Genomic DNA, 21,718 nt, shown 5'->3' on the forward strand with positions numbered 1-21,718 from the left:
GATAATTAAATTTAAATAAAATGTGAATTTAACATAATTATATTGAAATTAGGAATGTAATATGTTGGCCAAATAATCACCACAGAAACTATATTAAAAATCCAAAAGTTAGATATACTTGGTAATATATTGTATAAATATTAGATAAGTAATCGTTAAGTTTATTTTGTAGCGATATATTAACACTATCATAATTTATATATCAAATTTGATAACACATTTCTAAATAATTTGTAATGCGGGCGTTACTATTAAAAATGTTACAGTTAATAATTAACGACAGTCTCCACCCTGTGAAACGCAGAGAGTAAATTTACAACTAATATTAATATGAATAATCATTTACAATAGTATTTTTTCCAGGCTTCTTTACAAAAACAGGCATAAAATAAGATCATATCTGCACAAATGATTATTTGCAGCATCCTTTTCATACGGACCAAATCTGCCGATTACGTCTTGTAAAATGCGTAAATCCATAGAGTACGTCTCATTTCACATTCACAAACAAATATCTTCGAAAAATGAAATCGTATCTGCACGAATGATTATTCGCAGCATCCCTTTCATCCAGACCAAATCTGCAGATTACATCTCGTGATATGCGTGAATACATAGGGCAATCGTCATTTCTCATTCACAAACAGATATCTTTAAAAATCAGATCATATCTACACAGATGATTATTCGCAGCTTCCCTTTTATCCGGACCAAATCTGCAGATTACGTCTTGTGATATGCGTGAATACATAGAGCAGTCGTCATTTCTCATTCACAAACAGATATCTTTAAAAAACCAGATCATATCTGCACAGATGACTATGCGCAGCATCTCTTTCATCTGGACCGAATCTCAAGATCACTACTAATGATATATGTGAAACATACATATGTATCTATGTGACGCATATGATTTAAAAAATAATTTAGATTATAAATACAAATAAACATATTTGCCATAGTTCTCTAAAAAGATTATCATTTACAGCATCCGACATATTTGGACTAATCTTACTGTGTTTTTGATATATGTATACATATACTTTATTTCTAATCAATTACCAAAAAAAAATCACATAAATATAAATATTTATCATTATTTTATACCTATATGTAATTTATGTGAAATGTTTTATGACCCGATGACTTTTTGTCAATCATTCTTTATCGAGAAAGTGTACTAAATTGTGATTTTTTAAAAATTTTTTTCAGTAGGATTATGTATTTATGTTTGTACCACATATCTATAATAAAATAATTATCATCCCGAAATGATTCACTGGTTCCGGTAAATTTTGACATAATTGCTCATTTTAGTGTTTCAATATAGCGTAGATTATACAATAAATATTTATAATTTTAATTTTATAGATTATGACTCATAAAATAAAGAAAATCATTTATTTTGTTAAACACACATTTGGTTATAAAAGTTGATAATTAATATAAATACAATAGAATTTTTACGACTTTTAATCCACTAATTAATGATACTTGTACATCTGATTTATTTCTAAATAAGAAATGAACAAAACATGGGTGTTATAGAAATCTTTTAACAGAAATTAAAAAAAGATAAACTCGCTTTGCTCAATTACGACATGTAAAGTTGAATATTACAAAATATTGATGCTCTTTAAAAATAAAACTGATTTTGGTCCAAAGTTTAGATTTTTGTTTCACAAGAAAGTATTTGTTTCTTGGAAACTCTTTTAAAATAATTCTAATTGTGTCTGCTTGAAATGCTGTCTGATTCTCATGTGTAACTAGAATCATTGGTCAACGTTTTATTCAATTTTTTATTCATACAGGATTCCGAGAGTTCTTGAAGGATTTTGGCGCTCTGTTTAAAATTCCAATGTTTCTCCTTTAGGTGCTGGCCGTAAGCAACGCGAGACACAAGTATCTCGTGACACACTCGACACCTAAAATTCTTCGTCTCCGCCCTTTTGCAGCTGCGGTTTCTGTGGAGGTTTCATGTGCTCCTGCATGTGCTGTGTACGTTCCTCTGGAGAGTCAAACGCTTTTTGCAGACTAGACAGGTATAAAGCTGTACGCCCAAGTGCGTGTACACATGGTCCCTATTATGAATAAAATTCATTCAATCAATTTTTTACAATTATTAAATAATCGGTAAATAATTACGAAACTTGTATAGAGTTAAACAAACCTAAGATTTGCCTTCACAGAGAAACTCCGCTCGCCGTAAGGGCAGTGGTAAGTATTATGAGTTTTTGCATGATCTTCTTTTTTCGATTCTAGTAATCGCAACCCGCAAACCTCGCACTGGGATTCAACGACGGTTGCTGTCCTTTTATTAATTCCATTTATATGTTTCTGCAGCAATTCTTTGTTGTTGAGTACATTTGAGCAAAAAACGCAGGTCAGCTCCTTGGCACGCAAATGCGTATCGCAGTGATTTAGCAGTGTCTGAATTCGCTGGAAGTTTCTGACTCATAACTCACGCTTGAGTTCACGTAGATTTATGTGTGATGGTAGATGTGACCTATTATTTTTTGCGAATTTAATTATTCATAAAGTGTTAATCAAATATACTAAAAGTTTACAAATCTCAGAGTTACCTGATAGTATATTCAGTGTATAACAAGCATGAGCACAGGCTACAAATGTATGAGTGAGCATCTTTGTGTTTATCTATGTGCGTCAGAAGATCAGTGTTTGAAAATAATTCATCTTGACACACAGGACCATAGTCCATTCGTCGTACATATTCATATGTATCATTGTTTTATGTTTCACAACGTATTACGGCGCAATCCAGCTTTTGCCAAAGACGGAATTACGCGTCACGTTTTTCTTATAATTGCCAATCGGCTCGATGGTGAGAGAAGGTACAGGAGAGACACAAGGACACGTGGTTTGAGATACCTTCGACTTTATTCTGCTCAGACCTAATTTTACAGTTGTGTGTGTTTACTTAATGTGAGCAATACAGTGGTTATTTTAATTTTGTAGTATGTAGGTGTAAGTGTGGAAGTGTAAGAGCGATAATGTGTTTAAGGTCGCAGACGCGTGATTAGGAAAAGGTTTTATCACTTCAGTGGCGCCGGAACAAAAGAGCGAGGATTCACGAGCGCGGTGGTTTTATTGCAGCCTTGACCTCCAGGGAGAGGGTGAATAGCCAGCATGGCTTGCGGGGAATCTCCGGCTAGTTAATTGACGCCTAAACGCGCGCGAGATTTAAACGGCGTTAACACAACGTCTTGGTAAAAATTAAAAAATTCCGTGCAAATGTCACAGACTTCTGGAATGTCAAGAATTACTTACTTGCCGTATTAAATTTTACATGCGGGTTTCCAAGATTTTTCTTTAATTCTCACCAGGCGATTTTTTCGTGAACTCAAAAGACACTAAAGACTCTAAAGAATTTTTGTGTTTGCAGACCAGAATATCATAGCGTTGAACTATTTTTCCTGTACTATTTTCAATGACATTAATTTGTACAACAGTATTACTTTCGTCATTAGCTTTTTTAAGAGATAATCATTCTGATTCTGTCTTGATTATCAGAGACTTCTATAAATTGCAAATCTTCTTCAGTATCTTTAAACATAACTTTTTTGGTATTTTTGTTAACTGATATAATTATTATCACTATTACTCTATATTTTTATTTATTTTATCAAAAATTTTGCTTCCTCTCAGAGGAAGCTTTGTAATAGCAAAATTTTGAGTATCGTAAAAATTTCTAGAAAATACTTTTTGGTGTGTTTGAAGTTCAAATCAAGTGTTTTTAGAAAATGTCCGTATAGATATGTGCGTCTGTGTGTGTGGACGTGTGTGTGTTTGTGTATGTATACCGTAATATTTCTGGAACTACTTCGTCAATATCAATAAAATTTGACATGCATATCTATTTTTAAATTCTGAATTCGGAAAAAAACAGTTTTATTTTATTATCTCAACTATTTTTTTTGGCTATTTTTTGATTTTTGAAAAACACTATTTTGCGTTTTTTTTCAATCATCCCATTAATACAAACAATTCAGCTAAAATGCATTTAAAAAATAATAAAATTAACTACTTTTCCTTGTCCGAACCTCGGGATCGACCCTTTGTTCGGCAGATAAAATAAAAAAGGTGATTTTCTTTAAAAAGTCATGTCGAAAATCACGTGCCAAACTATATCCCATTAAAATTTCAAGTGATTTGACTACTTATCTTTCCAATAATACATCGAAAACTGAAAAAAAATTAGTTTTTTTGTGCCTTGATTACAGACGTAAAAAGATCTTATTGCACTTGAGATTTTGGGAAAGAGTAGATATTTTATGTGTTTTAGCTCAGTTTATTGCGCAGCTTTCAAACCCCTTAAGATTCCTTAAGGTTCTTAAGATATCAAGGTTCCATTTTTTTTTTTTTTGAAAATGTTTCGATTTCTTATATCTCTAAAACAATGTAGTCAAATGCTTCAAAATTTTATATGGTGATATATCATAAAAAAGCTATCTGCTGCTAAAATTTTGAACGATTTTGTCAATCGGTTCTCAAGTAAAGAGGTAAAATGTAAAAACCGATTTTTCTTAAAACTTTTGCTTCCTTGTATAGGAATGTTGTTGCACGTCGTTAAAGTCCCTCCCTATGAATTCATATTATACTGATATATTCTGTATAAAAAATTGACGGCAGCTTTCGTTTTCTACAATAAAAAAATAGGGGAGTCTGCAAACTTTTCGACAATGAACCATCCGAAACTTATAATAAATTATGTATCAAAAACTGTTTCATACATTAACAGGCAGATTATACTGTACATTAAAACAATAGTTTATTTATTAAACCTATAAATTTAGTTGGAGGAAGCTACATGCCAATGAATTAGCAGCGGTTTTTACATCTATGTTCAATCTTATTGCCGGATTGGCTGAATTACTAAAAAAATGCCACAATACAATCTACTAATGATAATAATTATCTTATGCCTAATTTGTTGCTAAAAATTAGCAAATTTGATTTCATTCATCCGAGACGGCAGTCATATAAGATCTTTAAATGAGATTTTTAATTTCGCAAAAAATAGATTTAGCGATTTAATTTAGATTGATGAAAATAAACAGCCTTTAAATATATAAGAGCAATATCTTTAATTTAATTTTCAAATTTCCGTGATAATTTAATTCATAAAAACAAATTTTTACGCTCGAGTTTTAACGTAAAATCATACATGCATTCAGTAAGGAATTCTTGTTAAAAACATAAAATTTATTAAATTAATAAAACGTTTTATACTATAACAATTTTGTATATTAATTTTTCTTATAATGCACCATATTTATTAGCTACTATACCAAAAAAACTTTGTAACGGGGTGTCAACCTGATCGACGAATAATGCGCTAAACGAATAGATCGCGTTCCCTCGATGCGGCGGAGGACTCCTCTACGCCCGCGAAACACCTCCGTTGCATGCAGCTGTCTCAGCTGCTTTTGTTTTGCTGATAAGATCATGTCCGTTTATGAAAGGAGTGTATGTCTTCCAGTATGAGAGCAGGCGATCCTGCTCATCAATTAAGCAGAGGTCAAGCCAGGTGTCGGACTCCTGTTTATGATGCGTAGCACCGTAGGGGACCGACTGAAGGGAGTTCTCCTCAATGAGGGCCTTGATAAACTTGGCATCTTCAGATGAGGAGAGTTGGCCGGCGTTGAAATCGCCCATGATTAGCTTAGTCGAATAATTATGCATGAGTATAGTTAGTTTTTGTATGAAATCACTGCCTTGGATGAAAGGGGCATGGGGTGGACGATAAACGACGCCGACAAAGATGGGCATGACTCCATTTGCGGAAATTTCACAGAAGAGGTACTCCGGCTTTTCTGGCTTGCCCGACCAGGTGTCGTCAGACGATGATATAACGCTAGCTGTGAGTGAGTGATGAATGAAGAGGGCCATACCTCCACCGTTCCTGTTTCTGTCACGTCTGTACAGAGAGTAGTTGTCGAGTAAAGAGATATATTTGATCTTATCGTCTAGCCAGGTCTCGGTTACAGTTATCACGTGAAAAAGGGGACGAGTGGACATGAACAGCCTCACCATCTAAATGTGACCCGTGAGAGAGTTAGCATTGAAATGGCAGGTTCTTAGACCATCGGACAGTGTTACCTTGGTAGTAGATGCAAATGTGTGGACGATGTCGATGAAGATGATGGTGGTCTAGGTGGAATGAGGCAGACACTTTTTAGTTGGTATTGATGTTGATTTGCAGCCTCCAGGTTGAGCGTATTTGGTGTTAATTTGTGTGAGAATCAAAAAAACTCTTGAGGTCTTCCTCAGATCATCACGGCACGGGCTTCATTTTTGGCCCTAATGTAGATTCGTCCATCCCTCACAAACGTGGAACAGCCGATCCCCCTGGCTGCAGCTCTTGTAGCCACGCCAAGACGATGTACATCAGGGGGCAGGTATTCTTTGATGTTGATGAAAGAGTCCGGGAGTGGCAGTATGACGCGAGCATCACGAAGAAGATCTGCAGACAGCTGTTTCGTATGTAGCTTCCTTATTTTAATTTTGGCCGAGATAAGCGAGCGCACCAGCGTCCTGGACACAGTCATAGCAATAGAGGTAGGACGCATTTGGGTGACAGCAACGGCAGTGGAAGCAGAATCCGCATCATCCTCACGAACAGCTCTCCTCTTGATCGGTGGTCTAGCAGAGGTAATATCTCTCTCTGTCAGCTGAGCGTCCAGTGGCTTAAGGACTGCATAAGCCAGAAGTCTAAGAGACGTAGCCTGAGTAGAAGCAAGCCCTGTAATGACCAGCTCTGCAGAGAGTTTAGCCTGGGACGATGCTACTCTATCCAGTTGAACTTGGATCCTAGCATTAGAGTCACGGAGTTGCTGAACGGTCTCAAGGTCAAGTGCCGAGGCCGAAGAAGAATCCGTAGAGGGATCAGCTCCTTTCGCAAGTAACTGCTCAAGCTTTCCTTTGATGTCGACCTGCTCAGCCCTCAGAACCGCCACATCAGCCTCCATCACTGTCACCTGGTTCATTAGCCGTGGAATTTCGTCCAAAGGCTCCAAGGATCTTTCAATCGCCGACATTCTCTCCCCTAGAAGGCGACCATTCTCATCAGCTTCATTCTTCATGGCGTTTTGAAGTTTCTCTATAGAATCAAGTTTGTTCAGCTTTTCTAGGATTTTTTTGAGAATAGCAGTATCAGCCGGCTGTGGACTGGAGGACCGTGTCGTTGATGCTGATGAGTTGCTCCCCTGAGGTTGAAGCAGAGGACTTGAACTGCGTGAAGATGGAGTGGAATTCAGGTCGAGGATGCCAGGCTGAATTATTACCACTCACGCCTGTCAACCCTGACTGATGTCGGCGAGATCTAGAGGGAGCTTGAGAAGCTTGGAATCACCACTCCCAAAGAGAACACCCCCTCTCGCTTCTCCATTGAGGACCTCAACATGCATTTCAGCGGAATTTCAAACGATCCGCTCGCTCCTGCTGTTGAGGACTATCTGCGTACCCTAGAGAGTCTGGATACCCCAGGGCACTTTAATTTCAGGGATATAACGGAATCGGACGTCCTGGCTGCAGTAACGCACTTTGACACTCAGGCCAGAGGCAGCGATGGCATCCCACAGGTTGTCATTCACAAGGCATTGCCAGTACTCGCTCCTCTACTCCGTCATATTTTCAACCTGTCATTGAGTGAGTTATGCTTCCTCTCTGACTGGAAGATGTCACTAGTGCGTGCGCTGAACAAAGTCAGCTCACCAACAGCTCTAACTGACTATCGTCCGATCTCCCTCCTTTGTTTTCTGTCCAAGGCGCTGGAGTGGTTAGTGCATAGGCAGATTTCCGAGTATCTTGAGTCAAGACTCTTCATTGACGATTTTCAGACGGGTTTCCGCACCGAACACAGTACACAGTCTGGCTTGATTACGTTGACTGATGATGTCAGACTTGGTATAAACAGGAAGAAGGTAACACTTCTTATTCTTTTTGACTTTTCTAAGCAAGTCATCCGGTTGCTTGCATCTTACCTCACTGGTAGAAAAGAAGTCGTCATTGGTGACAACAACGAGTTTTCCACCCCTTGTTCTCTGAATATGGGGGTGCCGCAGGGGTCTGTTTTGGGTTCCCTGTTGTTTGCGTTGTACATCAATGATATCAGTTTCTGCCTAGACTCTGATGTATCACATCTCATCTATGCGGATGACTTGCAGATCTACAGCCAATGCCACCTTGAGGAGCTCGATTCTTGTTCCGCGAAGATGAGTGCTAATGCCGATAGGATAGCGGGTTGGGCTGCGCTAAATCAACTTAAGCTAAATGTTCTCAAAACCAAAGCGATTCTCCTGGATTCCCCCTACTCTATGAATATAGGGGGAGCCCGGGTCAACTACAAATCATCTGTGCGCAGTCTAGGGGTGGTGCTTGATTCTAAATTAACCTGGGAAGAGCATGTCACACAATTGCGTAAGTGTGCTCACTTTGTAATGTATAGACTATACTTCTTCAGAAAGAGCACCACTCATAATCTGCGCAACATCTCGTGCAAGCGCTTTTTTTTCCAATAATAGACTATTGCTCGCTAGTATACTGTGACCTAACGCAAGAACTGGACACTAAACTGCAGAGATTAGTGAACACGGGAATCTGTTACATCTATGGTGTAAGAAGGGACAAGCACATCACCCCTTACAGACGCGAGTTGCAGTGGCTTACCACCACCGGACGTAGGAAGTACTTCATGACTTGCTTTCTAAGAAAACTTTTCAACACAGCGGTACCATTATACATCACTGCCTATTTTGACTTCCACGTCGCATTTCGTCCTGTCAGGGGCGAGGTGACACCTCCGGACATCCCAACCTTCGCTACAGAGACGCTTAGGAACTCATTCCACATAAGCGCCTCATACCTATGGAATACACTACCTTCACAGCTCCGCGACGACACATCCATTACACACTTCAAGAAACAAGCCAGACACTACTTTTTCACCCTTGAAAACACATAGCTTATTATCTCCACAGTCATCTCAGTCTCACCTCACTCAACAACATAATTTATTACTTTACTACGTATTTATTTTTTATAAAATTTTGTACAACACATTGTACAGGAAAATAAATAAATAAAATCTAAAAAATCTAAAAATCTCTCGCTCTTCTTCCCGAATTCGCAAGTGTTCCTTGGTGCCTGGAACCGGCGCGCGCGGGCTTTCGCCTCTGCGAGGGCTACCTCTGCCCAAGCGACCTCTCGCTCGGCTTCAGCGCGCTTACGCCGCTCCTCTGCCAGCTGGCGCTCGCGGTCCTCGCGCTTCCTGTGATCCGCACCTTTGCGTCGCGCATCCTCTGCAGCGTAGAACGCCGCTTACCCTTCCTCGAGCAAGCACGCTCATTTGCCAGCGCAACGGCGAAAGGCATCCGGTGAGAGTATGCAAGTTACATAGCCACCGCAAAATACTGTGGTCCGTGACGACCTTAAATTGATATCCCTCAAAATAAGGTCTGAACTTGCGTATAGCCCAGATGACAGCGAGACATTCTCTCTCTGTGACACTGTAGTTTTTTCGGCTTTTAACATTGTGCGGCTTGCGAATTCCAAAACCCGCTCTTCTCCATTGATTACTTGGAAAAGTACTGCACCGAGACCGGTGATACTGGCGTCCGTCTGCAACAAGACCTGTGATTCGAAATCTGGGCGATGAAGAATCGGTGCAGACGCTATCAGCGCTTTCACTTGTTGGAAAAAGTCTTGCTGTTCCGTCCCCCACTTGTATTTTCTGCCTTTCTTCGTCAGGCGACAAAGCGGCTCAGCGACGGTCGCGAATTCTTGCAAGAATGTGCATGCTCATCGTCGCTGACGTACGAGAGTCCAACCGCGGCAATATCTATCGCCCCTGATGTAGCTATCATAGCCACCGGAAGTTGGACAATCTTTCGCTCCTTCTTCAGATACAGGACGTTTTCATTTGGATCGTGGACTGCGCCGAACAGGCGTCCGAAATTCGTCACAACTAGACATTCGTTGGTCGCTTCGGGCATGATCGCCACCGTTACGTCGCGTTGTACACCCGCGACGTCGAATGGCAAGTCCACGAATCCTACGATCGGTGACGTCTGACCTTTTGACTGTGGCTCCACCCTTGTACTGGACGCTATGTTAGTTGGCCATTGTGACATCATGGCCTCTATCTTGCACATCAGCGCTCTCATCGTTGCGGTATTCTCAGCTATCGACTGACTTAGCAGGTCATTCTGAGCTACCGAATTTTGCGCTGATATTTCGTGACTCTGGGCGTATTGTGCGCTGCAACGCTTGTCTTCACCGTACCCTCTGTTTAGCGGTGATTGCTTGTTGTTGTAGCGCTTTGCTGAGATCTGGTGCCTAAGCCGTCAGTCACTGCTGTTGCGCAGTGACTGGCATTTCTGCGAACGCATCTCTCATTGTCATCCCGTTTAGCAGTTGTAGATTAGGCCCTGTCGGTTGATCTAATCCTTGCGCCGGTTGACCGTAGTTTATCTCGATCGCCGGCGCCACCACGACTTCGTTGGCCTCGATCTCTTCTTGTAACAGCTTCAGAGGGTGCGGCTGTTCGGCGTCATAATCGCCCGTATTAATAAAGCGTGTCGATACTTGTTCAGCTGTTGCGTCGATGAATGACTTACGTAGTTCTTCCCTCTTCACTCGCGCCGTTACTGTCGAGGCGTTCAGGCTCTCTCTAAAATTTGACTCGGTATACTCTCCGAGAAACCATCTGTTCAGCCTAGCAACGCGGTCTAATCGTTTGCCGTCTGGCTTCAATTGCATACTCTCAGGGGCATCGCCCATCTCTTTTTCGTCGATGCCCAAGCACCAATTCTCGACAACCTTCTCTATTTTCTTTGCCATGTTGGCGTATCTTCTGCGTCTAAACGACGTTTACGTGGTTGCGCAACAACGACGTGGCAGCTTCCTATCCTACGCACTCACTCCAGATAGCCCCTGGATTGTATTCTTGTTGCAGCAACGTAAGCTGCAAAAATACAACCTTTCTACTCACATACTTGCACACCTAAGCGCGTTGCTGTAACGTAGATCATTACACAAAATCGAATAAAACAAAAGATCGAATTCGTATAATCGGAGCGAAATCTGTAAAAAAAAATTTTAATTACGCCATATAAGCACGAATTGCTTCTGGCGCGCGCACTCGTAGTACCGCTGTGCTCTTACTTGTAACGCAAAAAAAAACGAAAATACTTTTCGTGCAATTACGCGTATATCTCGATCTGCAAGTCGAGTGTGTTTTCTTTTTGACAAATCTTGAGGTCTTCTTAGCTGAAAACTGGGCGTCTACTGTTCCGCGTCTTCCCGTAAAAGTGACTATATACCTCGCGCCCTTCGCGTTTTCGTAGAATTGCCTCTATGCAGCGCGGAAAGCGCTCGCACTCTCTATCCTAAGGAGGGTGCTTTAAAATTCTCCCGACAACAAATAGAAAATTATTCGACTTGGAGAGCATGCGATACTAGTGTTAGCTTCATGTTTTGCTGCTCCAAATCGTTGATAATATCGGTAGATATTTGTTCTCGGCCTGGCAACAAAAATCTCCGATTATTATTCACAGACTTCTCGTGTTAATTGCGTTCGAATTATTCGTATACGCCGCACGGATTAATTCGAACATCGCTCAAATCCGCCTGATTTGAGCGCGACGTAAACAATGCGGGAAAGCTCGTGTTTTTTGTCACTCATGCGACTTTTTGAAATTCGCAACGGTTTCTCGCTCGCACCGAAAATCGCGAAAATTACAATATTTGCGCGTTCCTACTTAAGTAACCTACGAACTAAGCGCCAATGTAACGGGGTAAGACTTGACGTGAGAGTACTAAATCACAAAAGGAGACGGCGGGACCGAGAATCGATCCGGCGCTTTCGAGATCTCTAGGCGGGCGTGCTACCACTCGAGCCAACGCCGCCCTATTTCGTCACTCTCTATCCTGCCTCGATTACCGGCGTGGCGAGGGACGTTGTTCCTCGTTACAACTTACTACAACATAATATAAAACAAATAATCGAATAACAATTTTTTTTTTTACATGGCATTTGGAACTCGAAAGTTCATCGCCTCATCTACGCAAGCCTTCCACGCTGCCCTATCTTGTGTCAACCCCACCCAAGATGCACCTCTCCGATCGACACCCACCCGTCCTATTTCTACTAGATCCGCTTTTACGTTGTCCTCCCATTTACGTCTAGGTCTACCTAGAGGTCGCGTTACCATTGGCCTGCCCTTCATGACACGCGCTGCCGTAGGGTCGTCTCCCATTCTCGCTACGTGCCCTGCCCATCCCAATCTGCGCGATTTTATTATTCTGTTAATATTTGGTGACGCGTACAGATTGTGTAACTCATCATTGTGTAGTCTCCTCCATTCCCCGGTTTCCTCATCTTTCTGCGGCCCGTATATTTTTCCCAAGACTTTACTTTCAAATACCCTAAAACAGTACAGAACCACCGGCAGTATTATTGTCCTGTATATTCTTATTTTAACGTTTTTAGACAACAGCCTCGACTTAAGTAAATTACTCACGGCGTAGAAGCAAGCATTACCCGAATGGAGTCTCTTATTTATTTCGACATTAATCTCGTTTCTATCATTTATGGTCGTACCCAGATACCTGAATTCGCTAACCTTTTCAAAAGTAAAATTCCCAACTCTGAGATCTTCCTCCCCTCTGCAGATGCCTAGCTTATCCACAATTATGTACTTTGTTTTTGATTCACTCACTTCTAACCCTGTATACTCCACCGCTTTTATGAGGATTTCCGCGTTTCTTGCTACCGTTTCCATACAATCCCCCAGTATATCCAAATCATCTGCGTAGTCTAGTATCTGCGTTGTTCCATTAAGCGTTGCGTCCAGCTGGCTAACCTACATTTTTCTAACGGCATACTCTAACGTTAAGCTAAACAGCACCGTAGAGAGCCCATCCCCTTATTTTAAACCATCGCGTATCATGAAGGGTTCTGATACATTACCGCCTACTCGGACCTTTCCCGTGCTTCCGTTCAGACATATTTGAATTAATCTCACGAGTTTTTCGGTATACCGAGAAGTACTAGAATTTGATACATTTTGCCTCGCTTAATAGAGTCGTACGCTTTTTTAAAATCTATAAATAGTTGGTGTATGGTTTCGCAAAATTCCCACTTTTTCTCTAACAACTGTCTTATGGTAAACATTTGATCGCTCGTCGATCTGTTGCGCCGAAATCCGCACTGATAATCTCCTACTATATCTTTCGCGAATGGAGTGAGTCTAGCTTGTATTACGTTTGACACAAATTTGTAGCACGTTGCTAAAAGTGAAATACCCCTATAATTATTGCAGTCTGTCTTATCCCCCTTTTTAAAAATCGGTATAATGATAGATTCCTTCCAATTTTCGGGTATTGTTTCATTTTTCCAGATGGCACATACTAGTTTATAGATTTTGAAAGTGAGCTCGACGCCCCCATATTTGAGTAACTCAGCTGGTATAGAGTCATTTCCCGCGGCTTTATTGTTTTTTAGTTTTTTAATCGCGGCCTCTACTTCTTGGTAGCTCGGTTCCTCCATGTGGGGTTCAGCAGTGTGAATTTCGTCCCCTAATTCTTCGCTATTTTCGTGCACGTTTAATAATTTATCAAAATAATTTTTCCACAGCGACAGTAATTCGTTGTCATTTGTTACGAGGTCCCCGTTTTCGTCCTTCATCAATTGCGCTCTACTCCTAAAACCCTTTCTGATGGCGTTAATCCCTCTGTACATTTCGCGGGGGTTATTTTTCTTACTGTTAGTTTCTATTCTCCTAATAAGATTCTTTTGATACTCCCGCTTCTTATTTCTGTATATCGCGCTCGTCTGTTTCCTTACGTTAGTATACTCTTTTACGGTCCTATCGCTTCTATTTTGTAAGCTATCTAATTTAGCCTTTTTGTGCCTTTCAAACCAGAGTTCGCACTCTTTGTCAAACCATGGTTTGCTCTTTGGCTTTTTCTTTTTACCCAGTACTTTGTTCGCGGCCTCTTTTACCGTTTTTTCGATGTCCCCCCATAAGCTATTCGGTTCGTCATTCCCCTCCGGCGATGTGTTTGCTTCTTCAAGTGCCTGAAACCTGTTATTAATTTCTATCTGGTACCTAATTCGCTCTGTTCTATCTCCCTTACGTCAAGAACATTAGTATGACGTCTTTTTTCAATGAGGAAATGATCAATTTGGTTCTGTGTGGCCCCGTCCGGCGATGTCCACGTTGCCTTGTGTATGTTCTTGTGCTTAAAACACGTAGTTTTGATTATAAGATCTTTTGCCGCCGCGAAATTTATGACCCTAATGCCGTTATCATTGCTGGCTTCGTGCAGGCTTTCCTTACCTATAGTAGGCCTAAACATTTCCTCCCTACCTATTTTAGCATTGAAATCGCCTAATACTATTCTTGTGTGGTAAGACGCGAACTGGTCGATTACCTGCTCTAAAGTTTCGTAATAGAGATCCTTAGCTTCTTCTTCTTTGTCCTCCGTAGGACAGTTTACATTAATAAATACATATCTATACCATTCCCCTTCGATAATGATATACGAGAGCCTATCATTGACGGATTTGAAACTTTTAACCGAATGTATGATGCTTTTGCTTACGAGAAATCCGGTGCCTAGAGATTCCCCACTCCCGGCCCCATACAGGTACGTGAAGTTACCCGATGCTAGTACTCCGCCATCTGGCCACCGCGATTCCTGTATTGCTACCAAATCTAGATTGTACCTATCAGCTTCCCTTACGAGTTCTTTAAACGCACCTGCTCTGTATAGACTGCGAACATTCCAAGTTCCGACCCTTAAGTCCCTTTTGGTTCGGATTTGATTTTTTTGAGCCATGATGTTATGTTAAACCATCGCGCTTCGGATCCTGTTCCGATCGCAGGTGAGTCCACCGTACTAGAGGTGATAACCCCCATACCTCTCTAGAACTAAGTATGAGAGCTTTCCGACTTTGACGAGGACAGTGTCAATTCGTCGTCAGACACACTACGGTTTCATTCTCTCATCCTAACGCCCCCCTGCAAGGCAGCGCGCCTTCGCTGGCATCGTTACCGCGTAAGACCAGGTGACGAATCATTCTACACATCCCCTTTCGGGGCAGTTGTCATCACTCCCGCATCCTCCTCGGCAGCAGGATTTTTGCCCATTTTTGTAATGTGTGATGAAAGAGATAGATTGAGAGATAAGAGATAATGTGAAGTATTTTTGTTGTTGTGGTGCTTGCGTAGTGTTTCTAGATGAATGCGTTCGACAGTGTGGGCTCATCACACCCACGCCTGTTCCTATCGGCTGTCCGCGGCTGCTTATTCAATTTATTCGCAGCTAACCTCTTTCTCAGGGGCTGTTCCTCTATCCGCAACCTAAGGACGCGCTGTGTAGTGGTGATAGGCACCCACCCGTCCGATCTGGACGACAACGCCCAAGACCCGCTTAGGGTAGCGGCATTGTAACAGGAATAACAATTTATTACAATAATACAATATCTAAATGATTATCAGCTGATTATCAGCTGATTATTACCTGACATTTGGGCATTATAATTTGGTGATAATCAGATGATTTATTTCAAAAGGGCATCACCTGAGCAAAAAAAGTTCTCTAGCTTAGGTACACAGCCCTTTATGCGCGCGTTTTTCGCGGTAACGTCAAAGGGTTAGTATTCGTCGTAGCATGCACGCGGTTGCTCGAACTCTTCGGATGACCAGGCAGAGTTGGCTTCACGGTGTTAACTTCCGTTGCAGGGGTCTCTGGCGTAGGCCTCGTGCGCCTAGCCGTGTACATATTATTTCTCATACGGCCTCTTTTCTTAGTCGCAGGGTTTGTTACGTCACGCGCATCTTTTTTGATCGCTTCGGACGCGTTGCAACTTCACTCATTTTGGACGCTACATCGCTTTGTTCGCAAACACAGTTTTGCTCGCTCTGCGATGGTGCTTTGCTTGTATTTGCGTTTGTGCTTGCATCTCGCGGTGGTAAAGCGTTGTCTTCTTCTTTATTTCTCTGCGACTCTGCGTCTATCGCAGACGGGTAAAACGGCTTCAGTTGCGAAGCTGGTGCAAGATCTATTTGCTCTCTCATCTTATCGACACGGCTATAGGTATTGGTGCCGCGTATCTCCACTACTTTGTACAGACCGTTTCCTTCAATTTTTATGATAAAAATGGTGTTTTTTTGTAATTTATATCTTTAAAACTAAATAGTCAAACGTTTCGAAAAAAAAATTATAATAATAAAAAACGATAATACTAACTTGCTGTAGAAATATTGAACTATTTTAACGACTTGTTTTCGAGCTAAATATCGAAAATAAAAAAAAGGGTTTTCTATGTCGTACGATTACTGGAATAAGAAGGCTTTAATTAAATTAAAATTTTGGGAAAAGGCTAGGTTCTTTTTGCAGCTTATAACTGTTTAGTTTGAAAGATATAAGGATTTTAATTTTTTGTCTCTTACCCTGTATACCCTGTATAAACATTATTACTTTTGTTAATTTTTATAACTCGTTACCTAAAGCTTAGAATGTTTTGAAATATTTATGGTTTTACGAGGCAGAAAATGTCGGTGCAGATGGCTTTGTGTGTGTGTGTATATAATGTAACACATTCTGAACCACCCTCTCTTCTTACCATTTTTGGGGCTGCAGCTAGCCAAGCACTAACATCGCGCAAAACCTCGCACTGGCAAACAAAGAGTCGCAAGACTGGTGCTCGCAGGGAGCGTCTGGCGCCACCAGGTTACTTTCCAAGCCCCGGGCAAGAAATCGCACAGTAACTTGGAAAGCACGAAAACCCCAGTTACAGTAGGTATACCGTCAATTCTGGAACCACGCAACCGATTGTAATAAAATTGGACATGCACATATGTTTACTGATTTTGAAACAATATTTTTGCTTTCTTATTAAACTAAATAATCAAAAACTTTGAAAAAATTATGCTAATAGAAAATAGATAATGTCTTGCTATCAAAATGTTAAGCCATTCTGACAAAAGTTGTTGTAGTTGATATTTACCTTTTACCTTTTTAAAATGCAAAAAATGCTTAGATTACCTAGGACTTGACCCTCTGTTACTCGAAGAATATTTATGAAAAAATTCGAAATAATTCATGAGATCCTTGGAATATTCTGGGAACATATTCCCACAGTTTCAAGACAAGATAATACTGTATATTTGAACAACATCTTATGTATTAGAACTATAAATTCAGTTAGAGGAAGCTACGTACCAAAGAATTGGCAGCGGATTATTTTAATTTTCGATCGTCGTCTTCAGACACAATAATTCTTTTTTTTCCGTTGACGAAAATTGTATCCCAGGTGTGGTTCTGCGTTGTCCTCGGGGTCTAAGGCGACTTGTTTGCTGCATCCATCAGGGAGGGTTTTCTCCTGGAAAACCTGAAGTGGAGTCTCTGTTTGTTCGCCTGTAGATAAGATATCTTCCTGGATATCAGAGGTTTGATCATTTTGCTAAACGGTTAATTAGATGGCAGTTCTTGGTCCGCCATAGGTAGAAGCCTCCTTAGGAGTGCTTGATGGTTGGGTGTCCTCGTGAGCTCTAAGAAGGGTTGCGGCGGAGGGTGTGCGCACGTTAGAGGGTTGCGACGATGCCTGTGGTGCCGATGGGATGTGGTCAGCTGCTCGCTGGTCGTGAAAGGGTCGCAGCTCCTTGGAGTAGACTTTCGTGGGACTCCCGTACCTGTCCACCATAAAGATGTCGCTGCTGAGTTTACGAGTCACAAGGTACGGGTCTTCCAATTTCTGGGTGAAGCCGGCGTAGAAGCCTTCTGCCGCCTTTGACAGAGGGTGACTTTGTATGCGGACCGTATCTGGACATTTCACCGAAAGACACCTCACCAAAAGACACTTCATCAAAGGACGCTTGACCGAATGGACTTTTCACTAAATGGACACTTCACCGAAAGGAATATTTCACCGAAAGGGACATTTCACCGAATATATGTATATGTTACTATCACGTGTTGCATAACATACTGTCAGCCACAGTTGACCTCCTTGAGTTATAAGTATGTGCGCTTCGCGCCCTTTTACGCTCATAACTCAAATAGGTCAACAAAGATGGTACTAGAACGACTTTGATACTGTTGTACGATTTCGACATAATGATGATGAGGTATTTTAGGTTATTTCATGCTTTACCAGACATTTCACCTAAAGATATTTTACCAATACGACATTTCGCCAAAGCGACATATCATCAGGCGACATTTCGCCAAATCGATATTTAGCCAAACAATATATTTGAAAGTTTAACTGAAAAGTACTGTCAGCCACAGTCTTTTCCCTAACCACTTAACCCGATAACTCACCCAACATCGTTTTGGGTTATTGGGTTAAGCAACTTGGTACTAGAACTAACTGCAACTGTAAACCAAGGGCGGTATTGGATTGGTATGGTTATTTTTTGAAGCATGTGAGTCTGTCACTAAAGGAACTCGGTACTAGAATCAACTGAAACATAAACCAAGCGCGGTAATAACATGGGTATGGTTATTTTTCAAGGTGTGCGAGTCTGGCATTAATACAAAACGGTACTAGAACCGACTGCGACTCAGAAGAGCGGTAATGTGGTGGTCTTTCGGTGAAATGTCCCTTTTGGTGAAGTAACCATTCAGTGAAATGTCCATTCGGTGAAATGACTTTTGGTGAAGTGTTTGAGATCCGCTGGAGGGGCAATTTTCTAAATAAAATAGCGCAATAATTAGAAAGATCCAATACGAATCTTTAAAATCAGTTGCTCATACATACGCGTCAACATCAGATCAAATACAATGTAGGTAAAATCCATGAGACTCAAATAGGTTAATAAGCAATTTTAAAGTGTAATAGGGCTGCGGTGCTTCCAAAGGCATAGTGTTAAAACTTATACTTACCATATGGGCGCTGCCGCGCCCCTCGATTGATTGAAAATAATGTTATCTATTAAATGAAAAAGTACAAAAACTTTACAAAAATAATTTCGATATTGAAGTAATACATAATGTTAAAGGAAGCTACGTGCCAAAGAATTGGCAGCGATATTGAAGATATTAAATATTATTCACGTGAAGATTAAATTAAAATATATTTGCAACATGATAAAATAGTCTTACAACTATGTCAAAATCAAACTAACATTATTATCAAAAAAATGTTTCAGAGCTGTTAAATTTACTTCAAAGTTATTTGGCAGAGCATTATCTAGAAGAATAAAAGCTACAGTGTTATATGCAACGGAAACAGGAAAATCTCAGATGTATGCTGACAAACTAGGAGAACTTTTTAGTCATGCGTTTCATTCTCAGGTGGGTTAATATTTATATACTCTGATTTGAAATATTTAAATTAATTAAGAGAATTAATTATTTCTATTTCGCTGATTTCTTTTATATAATTTTTTTTTTAAGAAAACAATGAAATGGTTTCAAATTAAAGTTTGTTGATGATATTGTTGATTTTTAATGTTTTTGAGATTGCCCAGTCAAATTATTGTTGAAAAATAGGTTTTTAGATAAAGTGTGTGTTGATATTAAAAACCAAACATTCATTGAGAAATGATAAATATGTTAAAACAATAACTATTGAAATAATTTATATTAACTTTCATATACATAAAAACTATTTATAAATACCAGAATGAAAGAAATTTTTAATGATTTTAATATCACGTTCTAACGTATGAAAAGAAAATGTTAGTTCATCTATGAACAAAACGAAACTGGCATGGCAAATGACGTAGTAATATATTGATTAATTAAAAAACACTCAATATTTTGAGTTACCTTATTATTTAAGATAAGCCTAGAATTTCTTTAACTGGGGTCTTAATTGAACACAACAATTTTATGATATTTTTGATTGATGTTAGTTTTTTTTTAATCTGTAATTGCGTTCTAAGCAAAATCATGTTTTTGGCATGCATGGTGATACGGAATACATCAAACCCGCCAACCTTTCACTTTGGGTAAAATTTAATCTTGCTTCCTTTCTAAGTTTCGTCATACTGATTTCTGTAGTTTGTTAAAAACATGTTGGAACTGCGTCTTAAAGTATTTTAAGTCAAAGAATAGTTTTTTTCGAATAAGTCTGTATGAATGTGTGTGTCTGTATGTGTGCGTATGTATACGCCTGTAACTCAGCTTCTCCTTAGTGAATTTTAAGCCATTAGGTCTCATTTTCTTTGTTTTTACTGTAACATAGTGTGAAAAAAGTCCGTTTTTGAAGTGAATACTTCTATAGGCTTGCTGGGTACACGTTTTACTAAGGAGAGAATTAGTGAGCGGCGACTGTCACGGCGCGACAGGCCGATCGTCATGAAAGCAGCGGTAGCTCTTTCCCTCCACCACGCACTCTTCGTCGCGCATATAAGCGTGCTCGCACAGCTTAGCTCTCTCGTTACATATCAGCCGTATTTCTTTACACACGGTGCAAGCGGCTATCGGGTTTTCTCGGTTCTTCCCGCTGGATTTCGGGCCCCTCGTCGCGATAATATAGCGGTGCCTTTTTATGGTGCGTGAATTTTTTTGCGTCAACTAGACGACGTGACTTTTTTAATATGTGCGAAGTATTTGCGAGTAAACTTTATTGACGTAAAAAATGCACTCGCTATATCTCGGTTTACGCACGTTGTGTCATAAAATATGGTACAATATTATTATTCTTATTATATTTTCTTTATTCGTATTATATTTTGCCTATCCTAAATTTACTAGTTTATCAATGATTAATTCACCTAATATTTTTTACATCTTTGTCAAAGTTGCGATTAAGTTGGAAAAATAAGAAAATGGCGGCGATTTACCCATCAAAATCACTACGTCAAAAAATTATTAAAATTTTACCAAAAATTCACAATTAAATTTATCCCTGTAGATTACTACTTTGCACTCAACGATGACTCATTTGAATTTGGGTCAAAGACTAATTCATTTTAGTTTTGCTGCGAAGACTATAGTATATATTGAAACACTGGGGTCTGCTAGCGCAGCCCAGCGTTCTTAAATCTATGTTCGCGCGCCGTCACACTCCAATGCATACACAGTGGCAGGCCGCCTCGTAAAACTCATTAAGGCTTGCTGCTGATATGATATGTCGTATTTATTCTTCATGTTCTCTCTTAACAACCACGGCAACCTGCCGAAAACCTGCGGCCTCTACAATCCAGAGGCGCTACGCTGAACTAACTAAACTACTATGCGGCACGTCACGCCGCCGAATCGAGGTCATCGTAAGAGCGAACTTCTACACGCGGCCCCGCAACGATTTTAATAATTCTAACCTCCTTCCGGGGAGATCACCCGCGCCCACCATACAATCGACACCACCGCCACGCTCGTCAGCGCGCCATCCGCCGATTTATCGGTGCGGGCGAATACCCGCCTCGCCTCTCTGATCGTCTACCGACCCCGACGACCAGCGCGTCCGTCGCGGCGTATTCTCGCGAGTTATGCGATTTCCCCGGCCCATCAGACACTTATTTTCCCATATACCGCGTCGTGAAAAACCCGTACTACTATAATAAATTCCCGAAAACCACTTCACGATGTGACGACACACAACACTTGCCCGTCCTCTCCGCGCACACTCGTGCATTCTGTTATTTAACGGAAACTCTAATAATAACTAACCTAACTTAATCGCTAACTCACTTACTAACGGTAGTTCGGTAACATACAGTAATCGGTAGCTGATAGG

The 21,718-nt window shown here is 40.5% G+C and overlaps 1 protein-coding gene across 12 annotated transcripts in view; it reads left to right on the forward strand.

The window, feature by feature from the left end:
• The window catches only part of Nos (nitric oxide synthase), a 1,339,001-nt gene that overhangs the window by 604,133 nt on the left and 713,150 nt on the right, over positions 1 to 21,718 (forward strand). For all 12 annotated transcript variants that reach the window (XM_032601207.1, XM_031933451.2, XM_032601209.1 and 9 more), the window contains 1 exon segment: positions 19,185 to 19,329. In XM_032601207.1, coding sequence (XP_032457098.1) covers positions 19,185 to 19,329 — 145 coding nt within the window.

This window comes from Nasonia vitripennis, assembly GCF_009193385.2.
Source record: "Nasonia vitripennis strain AsymCx chromosome 1 unlocalized genomic scaffold, Nvit_psr_1.1 chr1_random0002, whole genome shotgun sequence".
In the NCBI taxonomy this organism is placed as follows: Eukaryota; Metazoa; Arthropoda; class Insecta; order Hymenoptera; family Pteromalidae; genus Nasonia; species Nasonia vitripennis.